A 20,675-nucleotide genomic window follows, 5' to 3' on the forward strand; every position below is an offset into this window, starting at 1 on the left:
ATCGGAGAAGTCTGCAAGTGTTGCACCAATTTACCAAAGGTGCTTGAGTTGCTGCAAGTCAAATCTTTATGCCTCTGTTGGAAGCGTAAATGTTATCAAGGAAGGACACAGTGAGGCATCAAGAAACCTAGTTTGCTGCAGGAGCTCATTACTATGCTACTGCTAACAAAAGAGCATCACTAATTTCAGTCTCCTTAATTAATGTAGGCTGAGGAGAAACAGTCTCTTCCAGGTAGATGCAAAAATGGTGCGTTTGTGGTTTTGCTTTGCTTACCAGCAAGTCATCGCTGCCATCTAGTGTCCCTGCCGTGCACTGCCCAGAAGGGCACAAAGCCACAGCAGGTGTTACTTCCACCTGCCTTACAACAGACTACTTGGCCCTCATAAAACCGCCACCTTTCATCTGGCTTGACCTGCAATGCGAGTACCCGAGCAAATTAGCTGTGCTGGCCAAGTAAGAAATGGTCTTTCACTTCCAAAGCCAGAGGTTAGTAAATAGAGGTCACATTTTTCTGCTGTGTCTGCATCTCAGCTGTGCCTTGTGGCACTCCCAGCTTAATCACTAACACCTTTGTTCCCAGCTCCTTTATACCTTCCAACTCCTGCCTGGCTGAGAGGCCCCTGCCCAGCTGCAGGGTCACGGCCTTCCTTCAGAACTGTGGGGGCCCAGCTCCCACCCGAGACCTCAGCACGGTTGCAAAACGTTGGAGAGAACACTTAGAACCTGCCTAGCAAAATAGGGATGGGGGAAGGGAGTGCAAAGCCACGCAGTAGCTTGTACTCGTTTGCAGGTCAGGATGAGGAAGGGTCTAATGCCCTCAGGAATGTGAGACACCCGTGATGAGGGGAACTGGCTGGCTTGTGGAGAAGAGACCGATGAGCAGCGAGTCTCTGAAGTATGGGAGAGTGGAGTAAGTGTGATGGTAAGAACAAGAATATCACTTACTGCACTCTGAGTGCCATATTCAAGGACTTGGATTGTTACTTTTCTGCGATTTACTGGCTTACTAAGGGTCCTATCTGAAACATATTTCCACTGGCTTGAAATCCTGCTTTCCTGAGCCTTGCTTGTTAGAAGATGGTATCTTTTGCTATTGAGCTTGGAAACAGAGGGGAGGGAGTTAGCCAGGAAGACACTACATGCTCCAGACCTGTGTAGGCTTGGGAATAATGGTGGTAATGGTTTCCTCCTGTTCCTCTTCTTTCTCTGGAGGAAGCAACCTGACAGACCACAGCAAAAAAGGTGCGAGTAAAATCCCAAACCTGGTCACCACCTTGATTAAGAAAACAAGGTAGAGGAATAGTTGAAAAGAGAACAAACTCTCCAAGCAGACCAGAATTTGATTGGATTAAAAAAAGTGTATTGGATGTCCAATACAAAATAATAAACATGAAGTTATTAAAAAAAGCCATAGAGTATACAGCAAATACTACAGAAAAGCAAAAAAATTGTACAGAAAGGTAGACGTCTACAGCAGTCCTCAAAATTATTCTACATGAGAATCATAAAACAATATACAGTTTTTTTTTTTCCCCAAATCTCTCTGAGGGAAGCTGCCACTTAACAGCTCGACTATGACACTACAAGAATACACAATGTCCAAATGTAAAATCACAGGATATGTAAGAAAACGTAGCATTAAAATGTGAAAAAGTGCAATACAGATTGTACACTGAATTGAATAAATGTTTTTTTTTTTTTTTAGTTTAACCTTAAAAAACCAACTTTGAACAGTTGTTTTATCATTAAAAATATTCCCCTCCCCAAATTCAATGACAATATTAACATTCATGGTGTTATACATAAGTAATATTCACAAAGACCCACCAGCTAAGAATACTGTGTATGTAAGATGCTATTTCTTTGGGTACAGGTAAAAAATAGGCAAAGGAAAACATACACCCTTCCTTTCAGGACAAGGTGCGTAGTGTATTATTTAAATACATATTCTGTAGCTTATTTTGCCCTGAATTGTATTGATTAAAAGTCCAAACATCAATTTTCCAGGTGGCCCACGGTGCTCCAATTGATTCCCTCCCTTCCCTCTAATAAATAAATGCAGCAAATGTGCTAGAAATGATGACACAAAGAGTCCAGGAAAAGAAAGGAAGTAAAACTACAGCCCGAACCCCTGCTCTCCAGAATGATTCACGGGCTCTCTTTTTGTGACAGGGATTAAGAAAATGGGCCCAGAGCTTTAGCTGTAGCAAAATATCCATTAAATATCCATTATTTTATCCATTAAATATCCAATAAGGAGGGGGTGGGAAGTAATCATTTTTTTTGTTTGTTTTAAACTTAAAACCAGATCCTGGTATCTCCTGTTCTGTTCCAGCAGGTGCAGCTATCTAGCTGAGGAGCTCTGGACTACGTTAGAAGTGCCCTGCATCTGAACCGCCTGCCACCTGCACTGCCTCCATCGTTGATGCCGAGCTTCCAAGCTAGAAATCCCATTGCTCAGGAGGTACGGAGACTCCACCTGAATTAACAGTAAGTTTGGGGTTTTCTTTCACCTTATCTTAAAAGTGAAAATACACACAAGGTTCTTGGGCAGATGGGTTTTGTTTATTTTTCTCACTGAAATAGTCTCCTTTTATGCCATTCCTCCTCACAGAGTATGGCGGAGCCGAGCAATGATACTAATGAGAAAATACAAAAAGCTTTTCCTTTCCCTCATACAGGAGTTCCCTTTTAACTTTCCTTCCTTTCTAGACAGATAATGTGAACAGCACCTGAGTTGCTAATACTGTTTTTCTTTTCAAATGGTTTCAAAAGTGTAAAAAAATACATTTTGCCTTGCTTATGTCTCTCAAGAATCCTTAGAAGGATTCTTGTTTAAATGGCCCGGGATAGAGAAATTGCACTGGGGTTGGACGAGCTGCTAAAGGATCCTGTGGACGTGATGTGTTCTCACAGGCATGGCCTAAAATGCTTAGAAGAGGTCCACAGCTCTCTGCTTGAGGAGGGCCAGGTTGCTCAAACCTCAGCAGCACCAGCAGCGAAGTGCTGCGCCTGGGCGCTGCTGCCTGTGCCGAGTTCTCTGTGCTGTGTGAGCGTTAATCTGCACTTTAGTTTCATGATGCGGTCTTTAACCTAACAACAACAAAACAGAGCACTGATGCCAAAATAAGCTGTAGTGTCATCTAAACGTAAGGAACCCTACTTTACAGGAGGAATTTCTTTTTTTTTTTTTTGTTTCTAAATGACTCTCACTGCAATTCAGTAACCAGAGACACAGTATGCTGAAGTTACAAGGAAGGACGTTACAGAAGATGCTTTCATTTTCTTCAGTCTTTCGAGTCAATGTAGAAAGACAGGAAAACAACAATAATGAAACCTCCCACTGGATCCCCTCCCCTTCCCCATCTACTTTTCCCCACTCAAAATATTGAAACTGCACAAAAAGCGACAAACAAGCCTTTCAAATTACATTTCAATTCAAACAGACTGGTAATCTCACAGTGATGAGAGGAGAAAGTCAGGCTTTTAATAATTATAATATAAAAATAATAATAAAAAAAAGCTTACAAATAGCAGTGCAGCATCCCAAAAGGCCATGGATTAACTGCCAGAAGGGGACGTAATTATACGCAGAATAAAAAACAAACAGAACAACCCACACTGGCAATGAATTTTCATACACAATAGAACAAGCAGTCAAATGTCAGTCTAGGCTGTGGAAAACAACAGTTTCTCCTTTTTTTTTTTTGATTACATTAGTTTTTTCCTTTTTATAAAAAAAAAAAGATAAAATAAAAACACAAAATTGTACATAAATGCGAATGTCCAACACTGAAAAGGCAGGGCAATCACACCACTGAGACAAAACCTGACCAGAAAAAAAAATGTGAAGTCCACTTTTTTTTTCCTTTTGTCTGGATGCTAGATTTCAGCCTGATGCGTCCCATCCTGCGTGGTCTCAGCAGGTAAATGGAATTCAACTTGGCAATGACTTCATTGCAGGATGATGACAAGAAAGGTCATCTCTCTTCAACCAGCTGTAGCACAAATGCACCAGTTGGTTCGTTTGCTTTCTGTGAATGCTCTCAATGTGCTGTCCCTCTTTTTCTGTATTTTTTTTTCTCTGTACAATTCCTTGCATTCCAAGGCTGAGTCCCAAGACTTGTGATACGATTTGGAGTCATGTCCTGGTGAAGGTGGTCATGCTGTAGTGATGGCATTAAGGTCCTTCATAAGTCCTTCCAGGTGGGCCATCTCTTTGGTCAGCTCATCTGGTTCATAATTCTGTGGGAGACGGAAAGAGTTACTGACAAGGTGACGTGCAGTCTTTGGAGAGGGACAGAGTAAGGAATAAGAAGTGGCCAGTGATTCTAGCGTAGCTTGTGGCTCTGACACATGAATAAGCAGAAGCAGACTTACCGAGAGTTATAGAACTAATACTTTGAATAACACTATTTTAAATGCACATCTTTTTGCAATAGTGATTTATAGTTTGACTGTAAAACTGTGGTCATCTTATCTGTTTTATCTGTGTCGGTTCCTGCCTCAAGGTAACAGCTGCCTTTGAAAAAAAAATCACAGAATTACAATAGCTGAAGCTAGACAATTGAGGCTAAAAATGGAGTAATTATTGTAATTCTGTAATTTATACAGGTACATAGACAGATACCATGAACTGGTTCATCTCAAAACCTTTTCTAAGCCAAGTCTTTCCCTGTATTGTGTAAGTTTTCAACCACTCGTTCTTGGAGCATTTCTCCGAAGCCTCTTCATTCTCTCAACATTTTTTTTCATAGGTGAGCCAGGCTGCTCATGGTATTCCAGTACCAGCTCTGCTACTGCCAAATCAGGAGCCACAGAACTCCTGTGTGATCATTTCTGCTCTATATAATTGAGGCCTATTATTAGAGCTTCTGGCTAGAGCCTAGTGTTAAAGCTACTGCTCAGCTGACTGTGTACCCCTAAACTGGAGTGCTCAAACCTGGCAGTGTGATCTTGCTGCCGTGCTCCTAGATACAAACCTCTTCTTTCATTTAAGCAGAATGAGCGCTGCAGCCGCTTTTGGTTTACCAAGCAAAACTAGCTTGTTTTGTACCAGATGTCCTCTCCATCCTGCGTCTAACACGTTATCTGCCAGCTATGGGCAATGATAAATATCAGTGATATTCAGACTTACTCCTCTCATAAATCACTTCAGATCGCCTTTTAATCCTAATTCCTAAAACTCATAATTTAGCTAGCATTTAAAGTGTGCGTGACTTTATATTGTACTAATTTATTAATAAACTTATTCATGAATATATTTAAGTTATAAATTTAATTGATGAATAACTAGTAAGTATTTTGGTACCAACCCTAAATAAACAAGTAAGATAGGAGTGACCAATAGAACGAGGAGTGAAAGTATACTAGATCAAGCATGCATATAATCTCTAGAGTCCAGCGCATATGGAAGTAAAATCAAGAGGATGAATTAGGGACAACAACGTGACAAAGGCATGAGAGAAAAAGGAAATGTGAAAAAAAAAAAAATCATTCAAAATGAGCATTTCCTGTAACAGTAATACAATAGCTAATATAACAACTTCTTGGCCTGTGATTTCAAAAAAAATAGCTCTTGCATGACACCTGGAAGATCCTCACCTCTTAAAAGCTCTCTATTGCCAAAGAAGATCAATAGTTGCATTTTTCCCAGAAAGTCAGAACACTTTCACAGGAGTAAAATCTAAATATTTGGGATCATGGCTTTAATTAAATGTTTTGGCTTTAATGGGACTTGAAAATGATCCAGGCACAGTATGCTTGCAAAACAGAAAAAAATGACATCTCCAATTGAGCGTGAACACATCTTAAGCTGTACAGAAGAGCAAGTGGCACCATTGGAGGCCTTCAGCTCTGTGAACAAAGATGCTCTTTACATCAAGGTAAGCCAAAAAAAAAAAAAAAAAAAAAGATAAAAAGATGTGCAGGGAAACCTTTACAGCTCCAATACAGAACCTTGTGTATTGAAGCCCAAGTCATAAATTCAAACTCCATTAGGTGCTATGTATTGTAAAACATGAGAAGACTACTGCTACAGGTGGTATCTGGCTTTACTCCCTTCTTGTAATTGTGAGACTGTTACTCTATGTTCAGCTAATAGCTTCAGGACAGCCAAAACGTTGCTGGAGGTTTATCAGTTTTGACTCAGTGGGCCTTGTGGACTGGAACAGATGGAAGCACTGCATCTGTTTAGTGGTGCATAATGAGAAATAGAGGTATGCTCACAGGTGACTGAGAATTAACTCAGATTTAGAAAGTACTACCTGCACTTATGTGCTTACTCTCTGAATTCACAGCCTTGTGTAGAAGGTTTTGGCACTAGATGATTTTTTTATGTAGGTTAACAGGCAAAGGCACTTGGTGGAAGTCAGATGCCTCATTATCCTCTGCCTTTGAAAGTCTCAGTGCAGTCATTACTGAAGTTTACAACGATCATACACACAGAGATTCGCCATTTTTATAGCACTGCCAAATGAAGCTGCTGGCAGTGTAAGAGTACCTACGCTTTCCGAGTCCTCGAGCATCCTGGTGGTCTCCTGCACATCAGGGGCACTGGGAACTACCACTGGCATAGGAGGTCGAGTTCTTCCCAAGGTCCCAATTGACGCGGTCTTCACCGAGTGAACGGGATGGTTAGGAGCTTAAAAGAAATTGTTATATAGTTATGCCTCAGTTAATTAGTATTCTGCCTATTCAGAAAGCTCTCGAAGTAGGAGAATAAAAAGGATTCTGTTAGAATAGAGGAAAATGAACACTTCAAATAATTAAACACTGAATTTGAATTTTTGTCTAGTTAATCTATGTACTGAAAAGGGCCTTGGAAATTATATCAAAAACATTCAGTCCAGCATCTGACACGTTTCCTTTGACACCCAACTCTCCCTATCATTTTCTGCTTAAAAATCTCCTTCTTTCTTTCTCTGACAAGTGTCTCTGGCTAGTTTTCCCCTGCTCACCTTGCTGAGTCAGTAACGGGGTGCTTGGCAGTGCAGGGTCGTACGTGGAACCAGCTGGTGGGACTGCTGGCACTGCAAAACTCTTCAGTGGGTGGGAAGGACGGACATGTGCTGTGGGGAGGTTCTGAGCTGAATCTTCCTCCTGTGCATTAGCCAGGTAAGCTCCTGTGGCGCTTTCGGGATCCTGATGGTCAGCACATGTCTGAGAGGAGGAAGCTGGCATGGTGTCCGTGCTAGGTGTGTTTCGAACAGATTCTACAACAGACAAAGAGATGTGGTTTATTTCCTTTTACAGAAGTTTTCTCTGTGGTCACATGGGAACAAAGCAGTAGTGTTTACAAGCACCATTCCCAAGATTGCTGCTATAAGCTAAGAAGCGAATTCACAAGTCAGCTGTGTAGCAAATAACAGCAGTTCCATGTAACTGTCCTGTTGTAGAGTGAACGGGAACAACTGTTCAATAAAAAAACAAGCTGGAGAACTGAATGAGTCCACAGATATAACACCAAATCAACAGCTTTGTATGGAAACAGCTACGTGTAAGAAGACAGCAGCCTGGGCCTCAGATGAACAGCACAGAACACAGATCTTCAGTCTCATTTTACACTTCAGTATTTCACAACACAGGAATTCTTATATAGGTATATGTTCTGCATATGTCACTAAAGTGCATACAGAAGAGCCCCCTTCCCCCCCCCTTTTTTTTTTTTCTGAGATAAGATTTCAAATCCCTTTACTTGCTGAAAACTGAAATGAAATCCCAGGCTTCATTTGGCTGACTACAGCAGCTCCACCCCCATCTCAGAGAACAAGATGGTACGCTGAATTTAGGCCATCGTGATCCTGATCAGACCACGTGCAGGAAAAGATCTGGATGGCAAGAGCTGACACTTCAGCAGCATCAACACAGCAAGAGAAACCTCTGCCTCTAACATATCGTCTGTGTGTTTGCGCCCTTGTGAATTGTTTTCAGAAGGAAACAGGAAACAACACTGTTGGCTCTGGCACCTTAATTAAAATTTAGACCATAAGCTGCAGAAACTCAGAATTCACTTCATCTCAGGATGTTAGCCACTTGCAATTTAGCAATACCATTGCTTCAGAATTTTTAGAAAATTGGAGACATTACAAAAACTATCACAAGCAATTGTGCGTCAAGCCTGAAAAGCACTGCACAGGAAACACCACGGTTTTCTTTGTGCTTCAGGAGGATTAACTAATAGCTCTCAGTAACAAAGTCTGGACTTCTGTTCTGTCTCGCTTTTAAACTCAACTAATCAGGAAAGTTATTATTGCATTAAATAGCTCAAATTAGATGTTAACTGATGTTTCAGACTCCAGGGCTGAAGGTTTTATAATAAGGAGTCTTCCTATTTGAAGCTGTATGTATATAAAACATTAAGTCACCTTTTCCAAGGGCATTATCACCTATCAAAAGGATCAGTATCTGAGCTACACGAGAAGCAGTCTAAAGAAAGCTCAATCTAATTGTCAAGAATATTGTCTGTACTTAAACCCATCCCTCTGCCTCTTAGGGAAATAATTTTTCCCATTCTTCCTCACAGTCTTTTATTGGCAACTAATGAGGAAATGCTATGGGTCACCTACTGAAGCAAATACACACAGCACTAGTTGCTGTCTGCGCTGTCTGCTGTTATCTAAAAACCTCAAAAGTTAATTTTATTTTCATTCAGCACAAAGAGACTCAAGGAAAGGAAGAAAAGTATCTTTTGGGACAGTTCACATTCCATGGCCTAAGACCAAAATGGTGACTGACCAAGTTAAGTTTCAGCTGTTGATTCCACATTTCACTCATTGTTCCAGTACAATAAAAATCTACCTGCACATTTATATCTCACCTGTGGAATTGGCCCTGTCTGAATGGGACATGGATGTGCCAATCGGCCACGGGTTGACCTGGTGATGGAGATAGCTGCGAGTTGGAGAAGCGAGGCTGCCGGAGTGGAAATGATGGTGAGGGTTATCGAGTGAATGGATGGGATGAGCACTAATCACAGCTGTGAATGAATATAAGACAGAAAAATGCTTAACATACAGACAAGCATGCACATGTACTGAAATGCACCATATCCCTCCCTTCTCCCACAAAGCTTCTGAGCAGGGGAGCCATGACAGGCTCCCTCCGTGACAAGACACAAACCCCCCGAAGAAGCAGAATCCTCCATTTTCCTGCACAGCAAGTGCACTTCTCTTGACCATGTCTTCCAAGAGCTCTGTTACGCTCCCTTTAGAACTTCCACGTGTTTCATGCTGTGCTATAAATGTCAGACCTAATACAGGAGACATCTGAGCTCAAATTCCAAAATATTTGTGACTGCCATTGAATTTCTCAACATTGTAATGGAATGTGGCATCTTTGGTTAATTAATTAATGTAAGACAAATAAGTGTAGGACATGACACCAAAGGCTCTATTCACTCCCTCTGTGTAGAATTAGTAAAGCTCTGCTCCTATACACTTAAAAGTGAAAACAGCTTTTTTTTTTTCCCCCATTTTTAATCTTGCTGTCTTTATTGCTTTTATTCCTTCTTGAGACACATGGATTTTATACTTACTGTAAATCATCCTTTGCCCTCACCTCTTGTAGTAACAGCATATCAAAGTCCCACTACTCCCCACATGGGAGGAAAAGCATACATACAGTTTAGCTCTTAGGAGAGCCTAAGATACTGAGTTGCTTAAAATCATCCAAAAGAAGTCTCAACACAGAAAACACAAGGGAAAGGCTGAAGGTCAGTGCTAGCATTAGTACCATAAAGAAAAACATGGTTGTAGTTGGTTGGTTTGAACCTTTTCTGGAAATTCTCCACATGTGGTGCCTTTGAAAGTTACTTTCTAGGACTGACAATGCACAAATCTACCATTATAATGGTAATCCAGTTAAGACTTCTTGCATTGATGCATGCTGTCTGAACTCAGGCTGACTAAAGAAACCTGAACCCTCTAACTTCTTCATTTCCTAGAAAACAGCCTGTCAGCAGGACAGAATATGGGAATTGATCAGAGGAGGCAGTGTGTACAGATTTTCAGCTATTGGTAATAACCATTAAGTTAGACCCACAGAAAGCCAACCCCTTATCAGCCTCCTATAAACGAAGAGTAACTACACTCTAATACTGAGCATTCGGTTCTAGGTTTAAATCCTATGGAAACAGATGTCCAGGGGTACAGTCACAGTAAAACATCAGCTATTCTCACTAAGAGCCTCAAGGAAGATTACAATGTCACTTTGTCTCACAGGGACCTGGCAAATCAAGGAATGAACCACAAGAACTGGGTGATCAGAAATTGTGGCAGAGATGACTGTCATCAGAGACACTGGGAGTTCTCCTACATGCCAGCAAGGTAGGAAGCATGTAGACTGTAAGGCATAAAATTTTATGAGCATAAACATTTTAATTACTTTTACTTGTAAAAATCATTGCTCTATCAATTTGGTCATTATCAAATATAATGAACATCAGTATAAAAGATTGCCTAGACATTTCTGCAACTGCAATAAAAAATCTTGCACGTAACTCTGTGCCTCTGAACACACTTCTTAAAAGCTTGGGGATGGGGAAAAAACAAGACCACACTAGTTCTGAAACACCATCCAAAGCAGAATCCAGTAAGCAAGTGGGAAAAACCTGATCCAGTGAAAAGCCAGGTCCTCGTTATGTGCACCTTCTCACCTAGCCATCCAGCTAGGTCAACCCTGCAATTAATTACCTGGGTACTTAATTCACACAAAGCTTTACAGTTCAAAAATCAGTGCGCTGTAACACCAGATCATAATGTGCTATTTAATTTCAAGGAAGCAAAAAATTCATAGGAAGAACCAGACAAAGAAAAATGTGTGTTAAAAAATAAATAGGTCTTTGCTTCCTAATATTCTTCCAGAAGTTTTGTTTTCCAGTTGTCAAAAGGTAGGGACTATCTAGGCACGCACCATTCCTGTTGCGCTGCTGTAAATTATACTGAAATTGAACATACTAAGTTACCCTAATTGAGTACTTAAGAGGAAAACAACTAGATTTGAACACTACAGTAAGGGGAAACAAAGCAACAGGAAGGTATCTGCAGCCACAGGCTTAAACACACTAAATGGTTCTGCCTATGCTGCTTATTGAACAGAGCCTCATGTACCAGAACGTCCGTTTTCTGTGGAGATTCTGCAAAAAGGTATCTAAAGACATCACCTTAATGTTTTCACTGACTGTAAAAAGAAACCTACAGTTGTAACTCCTTGGAGCTTTTGCAAACAGGACAAAAACTCAAAAGAAAGTCACAAAAACAATCTCAAGCCCTAAGGCACCAGAGGACCTTACTTATCCTTCCTGACATTTAGTGCATCATGCTAGCCTGTCACACCAAGCCAGCTGTGTCTGCAGCTGGTTCTTTCTTTCTGGGCAAGGCAGTATCTATTGCAGGATGGAGGGGAAACACACACGCCTTTCAAGCAAACACGGCAGGACTGGCATTAAAAAAAAAAGATGTCAAAGCTAGGTTTGGTGCTGCAAGGAAAAATTATATCCACAGCTGTATCTGCCAACATAATCACATCAGTTTTTACCATCATAAAGTGGAACTGGAATATGCTACCTCCATAAAATATGTACCACCACCACATCTATCACTCTTGTCAGCTGCACATCTTCCCACCCTACGTGGGACTGACCATGTAAAGCTGCCAGATCTTTCTCACTGAATTTTGTAGCACGAAGTGTGCATTGCTCTGCTCTTTCTGTGCAGTACTCAGCATGTTTCAGCACTGGCTCCTGTACTTGTTTGTATTATGTTGTGTTTACCCAATGCTGCATCCCATTTACAGGAAGCCGCACTTGTCATTATCAGAAAAGTGCAAAGAAGTCTCACTGCAGTCTGATTTTTTGGTGGGGTCACACAAGTCTGAATTCATCACGTTGTAGCACCTGACATGGGACAGGAAACCATCAGAATCCAATAGCTGCCGTGTCCATCGTTAGACACCCATACTTGACAGCAGATAACAACAGTAGCAATTACCTGGGTTAAACATGAACTTTATGTTCATGAACAAGACATGTCCCTGAACAAGACATGTCTAAAGCTCATACCAAATAAGCGTTGTGTAATTTTGCCTCACAGTTCTGTCAGTGCAGGTAAACTTTTGTAAACTTTTGCAGTTTTACTTGTGCTGAAGTCAAGGTTTCAGTCTAGTTGTTCAGAGGACTGGCAAAGTCCCTTTTCATCTCAGAATTTTATAATTTGAAAACCACAGGTATGTTTTAATTCTGAAAATATTTCATAATAATAATTGTATTTCTATTACTTCAACAAAATTTCTAAGTCAGCACGCTTGCTCAAATTGTCGTTAATTAGCAGCAAAATACACAAATAAGGAATAACAAACCAGACATCCTCCTCATTTAAAAGTCTGCTCTGCCAGACTCACAAAACCTCAGCTGCTAGCAGTGATGCATCCACATTTCAATAGATTAGTATAACAGACGCATTGTGGAGCAAGACTACTGTACAAACTGCAGAGGCTTCTGTTATCATTTCCAAAAAAAGAAGACAACTAATGGTGGAGAAGAGCCTGACTGAGATTCACCAACCCAGGAAGGCAGCGGGTAAGGTGAACACAGAATGCGCTACCGGGTCCTGCCGCACTAGAACCACAAATCTCTTGATGAAACCAGTAGGAGACTGGTTAAAAACAGACTATAGAAAGAACTATATTACACAGCAGGTTTTGAACTTCTTGAACTTGCTACCACAGGAGACTGGAGGCAGACAGCAATTTCAGAAAGGGGTCAAGACCTGTTCAGCAGGTCAGTAAATAGAGCACAGAAGTCTCAGCAGCGATGTACCCTCTGCAGTTCCTATCGAACAGCTGGATACTGGCAGAATACAAAGGGAATGGACTATAAAAAGCAGCCAGGCTCCTAGGCTTTCCCTAAAAGGCACCTGCAATTGTCGCAGCTGGAGACTGGGACAGACAGACTGCTGGACACATTCTAACTCTTCCCCCTTTTGCAGCATGCCGTCCAATACAGCTATTCCTTCCAACTCCATCTCACTCTGCCTTCACAATAAGGGATTCAGGATGCCTTCTTTGAACTGTTTCCACTGTGGATATGACAGAATTACTTAGGAGATGTAAGCAGGAAGACTGTAAGTGAACGTGTGTGCCTGTGCATACAGCATCAGCATGGCTTGTTTGGGTGCTCCCAAGTCCAGGACAGCTGGTAGGTGGGCTGCTGACTTACGCTGAGGTGGCTGAGAATCAAAAGGCATCATCATCTTGGGCCTCATTCCCCTTCTTCCTGCCAGCGTGGACATGCTATCCTCTGACTCATGCCCTGAAGGAAGAATACTGAAGGTTATTTACCATGGAAGCGAGACTTCTGTGATACCATACCACGACGATTTCAATCCTCCTCTCATTATTTCTGAGTGCAAAAGAGGGCTCTCCCATCTGTAAGCAGTTTTGTGACTCACAACTTACAAAAACAGCTCTCTCATCCTTCACCACGAAGTGGGGAGGAGGAGGAGTGTTAAAGATCACTGGGCACTCTCCAGACCTCTCCAGGCCATCAGGCTAACACAAACCTCTGGCGATGCAGCTCTGGGAAATGAGTGGTAGAACAGAGTCACGCGTGTGGGCAAGACGTGCTGGATTACCACGTGAACCACTCACCACATGGAAACTCAGCCAAGCCTCAGAGATGAGCAGTAGCTGGCTAAGGTGCCGAAACCTGATTGTGTGTTTGCTGAAAGAAATGTGTCACACACTTGTTACATGATCTTCTGACTACTGATCAGTATTTACTACGGGAAATTCATGATTTAACTCTTGTGCATTCACTTTCCTCACTAAAACACGTGATCCTTCCTTTTCATAGAGCCTTATAAAGCAGGCAGAAGACAAAATCAGTACTTGTAAAGTAAGAACAAAGAAAGATTATGGTAACCAAATAACATGCCAATAAAGTGATTTTGACAGATAAAGTAAAATATATATAGTTTTAAGAATCAGGATCAAAGTACTTGCTGATAGCTCACCTCTGTAGGAATTCCGCCTTTGATGGATATTGCTGTCCATGGAATTATCAACCGGGGTGATGTCTTGGGAGTTGCGAGGGATTGGGGTATCTGTCATGATTGGATTGGGATCTGGAGATTTATCAATGGGTTTTAGCTCCAGTCTTTCATGATGGATCCAAAGGTCAGGAGGCTTGACATCTTTGGAGTTTCCTTTGTACTTGTGGGACCCGTTCACTGATTTGCAGGCGGCTCGTTTCCTTGGGAAGGAAAACAAATGAAATGTTCTTAGATGTATGCTTCCTTTCACTTGTTGAAAAAGGCAAATTTTCATCGAGATTTCTTTCTGATCTTGTATCCAGCTGAGCGAAAGCTACCCACTGGGCAGGAAGCTTTGAATTTTACATATAAGCACATCTGACATCTCAAAGCATACCCCTGCATATTCTGCAACTCTGATGCCATGAATTTTGTCTCAAATGGTACCACATGCTGCAGAACTGTGCTCTACAGACTAAGCTTTCATTAACAAAAATTAAGTTTCCAGTGCTTATGGTTATTTAAAGAATATTCTAAACACAAGTGTATGTACGCCATGCTGTGCTGTACTCCAGGGTTTACAAACAACCTCAAACAATAGCTGCAGAAGGAGTGTGGAAATAGCCAATTATCCCAACAGGATGGTTAACACTAAAGACTAATGACAAGAACATTCATTTTACCACTGCTCAGGTTAGGCACATCTAACTAATGTGCTTTTTCATCGCTGTTGAACAGCATCAGCAGCAAACTGGGGAGAGTGCTTGTGAGGAAGACATTTGACAAGAAGGAATTTGGGAAAAATGAAATTCAGAGTTCCAGCACTGCCCTCCCCACTCTCTTCTCCTTTTGGGCCCTGGCAGTGCTGGAGGAAGGTGCCCCTTCTGGGTAGCACATTTGCTAGAAATGGCTAAGATATCTGCCTATATGCAATTTTGAAAGTATCAGCAAACAGCCTCTCACGTAGGTAATACACAGCCAGACATCCTCCCAGCATCTGGCTGTGAGCTTTGTAGTTGAACAAATGAAACAGATCAGAAGGTTGCAGGTTTCTGCATGTGGGAGGTGGCATTTAGAAACTGGGAAAGCAAAGGCAAGATTTCACAGGGTTATTTTTGCTGTTTGAGAAATAAATAACCTCTCTTGGGCGCAAGACCCTGAACTTTCTCCTCTCCCAGTCACGTCCCCCAGCTGCTAGACTCTCTCTCATATATCCACATTCTTTTCTCCTAAGAATTTGCATTCTTGCAGGATGGTTCGGCTTCAGCAAAAAAGTGGAATTACCTTCTAAGCCATGCTTTTAATTGCTTTCTTAAAACCCTGTTTTGCATAAAACAGTCTCTTCAAACTTAAAAACAATAAAAAGCTTTCAGCTCTGTTCAGTTCTTTAAAAGAACATGCAGAAACAACTTCCAGTATCCTAATGAATGGCAGCATCGCTGCTGTCATCTTAATTCAGATGTCAGTGCTCGAAGTGAGGGTAGAAGTCAGACACACAGTTGTATTTAGGATTCTGGAGCACTTTTCTAAGGAGTCCAGCTCCAGGTCCAGATTCCACTCCAGTAGTCTAAGAATTAGCTATTATCATGCACAGCTTGGAAGCCTGCTGTGCACAGTGGAGTACGTACTAAGAACAGAAGTGAGAATCTGCCTGAGCTGTTGAGCTCACACAGCTCTACACAGATGTATCAGCACAGGGTTGGAAACAGAAGAGCCAGGCCTGCATGCTGCTCTGCCTGAATTAATTCTGCCTCTGATCCTGGCGCAAGCAGTAACGGAAGCTGCATAATGAGATGTCAGCTCTCAGACGACCATCTGAGCTTCCAGCAAGACATTCACCCGAGATTCGTGTGATTACTGCAGGCACACAAAGCTGATGTTCAGACAAGAATGCAAGATAATCCCAGTATTTTAAACAGTACTTTCTCTTCAGACAGGGAGAAGTGTAGGTCTATATGAAAGCATTGTTATAGCATTTTTGTCTGTAAACCTTTGATGTTTTCTGAACTCTGAAATACTGATTAAGAGAAGACAAAGAACATCATCACCAACTTCATGATAACATCCATCAATACAGCTGAGTTATCTGCCGAACACTGGAGTTCAAACTCATGTCAACGCTGCATTACTACTTGGGTGTCAGGACAGAGCTTCTACAGCTCACAAGGCTTAGAAGTAATAAACTCTTCATCATAAATGTATATATATATCATAAAGATCCATACATCATAAAGATCCATACATCCATCATAAAGAACAGATTAAGTGAGAAAAATAACAGAATTCATTGAGAAAGGTAAGACAGGGCTAAGTGCCACCAAGACATCTTACTTTTTCTGGTGAGAAGTGGTACGACGAGTACAGAAGACAGCAACTATCACCACGATCACAATGGTGATGACTCCAATGGATACAATGATCACAAGAAGCATGTTGCTATCCAAGGGAGAAGTAGGGCTTCCATGGGGACTGTTACTGCCTGTAGGAGTAGGGAGAAAAGGATTATTTTTTTATTAAGACTTTACTTGGAAAAGATCCCCAACAAAAGCAAAAGTGCCAATCCCAGAGTGGGAAAAAGATTAGTAGAATAAGAAAGATAGTTTATCTGCTAGGATTTCATGTGAAATGCTTACTTATTTTTCTGTCATTCGCCAATCGTGTTTCTGTACAACTGTGTAATCTGTATGGTGCTTTATAGATCCAGCTCCAACTATCAGTCTATAAAGCTTCAAGTTCACCCTACTCTAATAGCTATCATAAAAAAAATTCAATAGTTTTGAGTCTGATGAGAGTTAAGCTGGGATCCTGCTAGAACTACAGCACGATGGGCATTCCCCTGGACCCAGTAATCACACAAATCGTATCAATCTTCTACAGTGGTCACTTTCCTCTAAAAAAGAACACATTTTATGTAACACTAACAAGTGTTACCTTAGGGCAAGGCTCCACAAGGCCTAGTGCTAATACGGAGAAGGGGTTAAGATGATTTTTTTTCCTTCCTAATATGTTCTCACTGAATAAATTTTACACTTGTGCACTAGAGCAGGCATTAAAAACTGAACCGAGAACAAGATCTACTGTCAAGACTGAAATGAAAAGTAAGGGGAAGGTATTTTTTCCAAATACTCTGCACAGTAGGCAAGAGTGCTATGACAGAAGTCTGATAGCAGTTTCTTGAGTGGGCACAGCTACCATCATAAGAGAAAAAAGTTACGGAAACAGATTTGGTCTGGGTTGTAAACAGTTTACTATTTTTGGTGGGCTGTCTCATCACCCTGAAATACCACAAGTCGCTGCATTTGAATTGAAAAGCTTTGTAACAACACTTACCACCGAGTGGTGGTTTGTAATCTGGCCCTATGTCCACTGGGCGGCTTCCCTTTCCTGCAGATCCTGAAGCTGAAAAAGTCACATACATGGTAATTCTATATATACATCTACACACATAGATATACAGACACACGTACACCTACATACACATCAACACCCACTCTGGCACTACAAGGCAGCTCCTTTGGAATTCCTCTCTGAACAATTGTGAGCATTTCTTAATCCTTTTCTCCCCATACAGAAAGATCTGGGGACTGTGTTTCTCCAGGAAGAGAACCACTTCAGAAGAGCTATTAGATTCCTCTGCTAGTATTCATTTTAAACAATATAACAAAAACTATTGCAGTAATACACAGGCAAATTATATATTGAGGCAAATGGTTTTGCCACAGTTGTACACACAGTTAATCATCCTGAAACAGTAGTTGTACAGGTTTCTTTTCCTAATCCCTAATTACAATGAGTGAGGCAGAAAAAAACACAGTAAATATAATATTAAGTCCCTTCCTAACCTTAAAAGCTTGCTTTAAAATTCTCCCCATTCTTTCCTGTTTGTTTTGCCTTTGCCACAAGTGACAATGGAGTATCACAGAAATGTTTTTGGCAAAACCCAGGGAAAACAAATTAATTAGTTTCAAAGCATTATGTTTATAGGCTGGCAACAGAAGTAAACGTTATCTATATGTTAATTATTACAAGCCGAGGCACATGGCACAGCTTCTCTTAGCAGAATCTCCTGGGTGCTAGATGCAAGAGCCGACCTGCCCACAGAAACACCGTCCGCCTGCTCCTCTACCAAGCATTTCCCCTCATGTAAGTCAGGTCTAACTCAGATCACTTGTTGCCACAGCAAGAGGCATTAAGTCACAAGTTCACCCCTAATACCAAGATCTCTCCTGAGTTAGCAGAAGGCTTCCAGAAGAAAAGGTGCACAAAAACTCTCTTTTTTTCATCACTTTTGTGCTTTCATTAAAATACACTAATGAAAAATGACCACGAATGATAAAAACACTGTAAAGGGGAGAAACACAATGCAACATGTGAAGAACAATGTTCCTCTCACTGGAATTTGTTATACTTGACACATTTTTACAGAGGTAGGCACAAAAAGTCAAAAACACAAAAGACAAGTCCCCAGATACAGCAGTTTACATCTGGAAGAAGGGTTTTCTCAGTTAACAATCCACATTAATCAAGAACTAGTACGTGTAAAAGTATGTGCCATGAATGGAAATTATTAATCTAAAGTCGAAAGTCTGTACATTAGTAACTGTGAAATAAAGACAACTGATAAGAACAGCAAGGGCACCAGCAAGACTACTGAATAAACCCCAAGGAGGACAATAAGAAGGAATGCTACACATATACAGTGAGGAATTAGGTGTAGTCTATAATAATGGGAAAGGCGTATTGCAGGACAAATCGATAATGAACAAGATATATTGCACCTGCCAGCCCAGAGAGGCCATAGCATTCAGTTAAAACGAGTTTTCTCTTTGAAGTACTGGACCAGTAATTTTGCAGCACCAATGAAATAAATTAAACAGAATTTTTATCAGCTGGTATTTAATATATTTAGATCCGTATGACCATATAACTTGCACCAAAGAGATGTGAAAAAAACCTGAGTGAATTCTCTGAATCAAACCGGGCACTGAAGACACGGTGGAGCAGCAGAGAAGCTTGGAGGGGGGCAGAGGAGGCGGCAATAAAAATAACTGGCAATATTTTAAAAAGAGAAATAGACAGCCCTGTGCATTTTTAATGCAGGAGCTGGATCCTTTTAATAGGCAAGATCATGGAAAAACTGACAGACAGGAGATGGGGGCATACTTCATGTCCATCTTTTTGTTTTACTGAAAACAGGCCTTTTCAAACAAACAACATCAGACAATAAACTTAGTTGGGAACAGAAACTATGCAGACATACTATATTTAGACTTCCATAAAACATTTCACTGAGCTTTGGCAAAAATAGCATAATAAAAAAGCAATGTGGCACATATTAACAAGATTAACAACTAATTAACTGATAAGAATAAGAATTATAATTGCAGAATCATTATTCACAAGGGATATTTCTAATGAGGTTCTGCAAAGACCTGAGCTTGGCAAAGTATAATTCAATATCCTTAATAGCACTGTGAAAGAAAATTAAAATAATTGCTACTAAAGTTCAGAAATGGCATAAAATGATGGAGTAGATAGTAAGATACGCAAAGTCACCTGCACGGAGCAGCAGGGATGATGTGGGTGTAAGACCCTGAGTCAGGGCAGTTTATCACGGGCCTGCACTCACTACCATACCGCCCCTGGACGTGTGCATATGTGACAAGAGTTTAAATCACATTTAGATGATAAAAACGCTGGAAGTCAGAGATATGGAGGAAACAATATTCCAGCTGTGGACATCCTTGGAATAACCACCTGCACATCACCCTTGTAGAGGGGGCAGCTCAGGGACACCAGGCACTGGCACCGACTGCGTGGCCTCCGTGCAGCAAGCAGTGTGCACACTGCCAGCCAAGCAAAGTTATCTACAAGGCACGAACGCCAGTTTTCAGAACATGGTGAAATTCAGGTACCTAACTGACCACATCACTTCTCAGTGCCTAATTCCAGAAAGAAGGGACCAACAGCACAGCCTGTACACGCTAGGGAGCTCGCTCCTGAATACAGGAAAAGCACTGACACAGGGGAGAAGGAGGCCAGAAGCACTGACCAGAGATTTGGTCCCACTGGACTTTGTTCCTTCCAGTCTCAAATAACCTGTTCAGTATTCCTCAAGGACATGATTCTGCAATTATAGGACCTTGTCACAGAGCAAGCTCTTCTGCTGTTCAGCTTGTGTTCTCCTTTTCTACATTTAGCCTATTGCCATGATTTCTGATTTCCACATTCTCTTATAGGAATTCTGAAACAAAACTCTCTTGGCTTTTACGTAGGCTTTATGAATTATAAATGTTATAAATTTATAAATGTTAATCATATCGTTAGTAGAAGAAAAGATTGTTTTAGTATGAGATAAAATTGGATGAGAAGATTTAGTTATCTGCTGAAATGAAGGTAGAAGACAAGAGCAAGAGTAAACAGCAACTTTTAAATAAAACCATTTAATCTTTCCCTATTCCATTCTACCTGCAAGAGAGGACTAACGACAACATGGGGAGCCTCTGCTTCCCCACAGACAAGCCTGACTCTCAGCTAGCATCTCTGTTATTCTACTCTGAGTAAGAATTTACTCTGTAATTGCCTAGTAAAGCATATTTAAGAAATTACTTCCAAATAACAGGTTGAAAAGCAAGTTAAGAAAAAAA

General features: G+C 41.0%; 1 protein-coding gene across 8 annotated transcripts in view; it reads right to left on the bottom strand.

Moving 5' to 3' along the window:
- Window positions 1-1,339: 1,339 nt before the first annotated feature.
- NEO1 (neogenin 1) overlaps window positions 1,340-20,675 on the bottom strand; it is a 191,498-nt gene continuing 172,162 nt past the window's right edge. For 5 of the 8 annotated variants that reach the window (XM_035335485.1, XM_035335483.1, XM_035335482.1 and 2 more), the window contains 8 exons: window positions 17,359-17,427; window positions 16,360-16,507; window positions 14,011-14,249; window positions 13,215-13,307; window positions 8,820-8,978; window positions 6,961-7,215; window positions 6,508-6,644; window positions 1,340-4,246 (listed from right to left, as the gene is read on the bottom strand). In XM_035335485.1, coding sequence (XP_035191376.1) covers window positions 4,163-4,246; window positions 6,508-6,644; window positions 6,961-7,215; window positions 8,820-8,978; window positions 13,215-13,307; window positions 14,011-14,249; window positions 16,360-16,507; window positions 17,359-17,427 — 1,184 coding nt within the window. In that variant the 3' untranslated portion in view covers window positions 1,340-4,162. Of the gene's footprint in view, window positions 4,247-6,503; window positions 6,645-6,960; window positions 7,216-8,819; window positions 8,979-13,214; window positions 13,308-14,010; window positions 14,250-16,359; window positions 16,508-17,358; window positions 17,428-20,675 lie in introns of all 8 variants that reach the window. The other 3 variants (XM_035335487.1, XM_035335486.1, XM_035335484.1) reach the window with 2 other exon arrangements.

This window comes from Oxyura jamaicensis, chromosome 10, assembly GCF_011077185.1.
Source record: "Oxyura jamaicensis isolate SHBP4307 breed ruddy duck chromosome 10, BPBGC_Ojam_1.0, whole genome shotgun sequence".
Classification (NCBI taxonomy): domain Eukaryota; kingdom Metazoa; phylum Chordata; class Aves; order Anseriformes; family Anatidae; genus Oxyura; species Oxyura jamaicensis.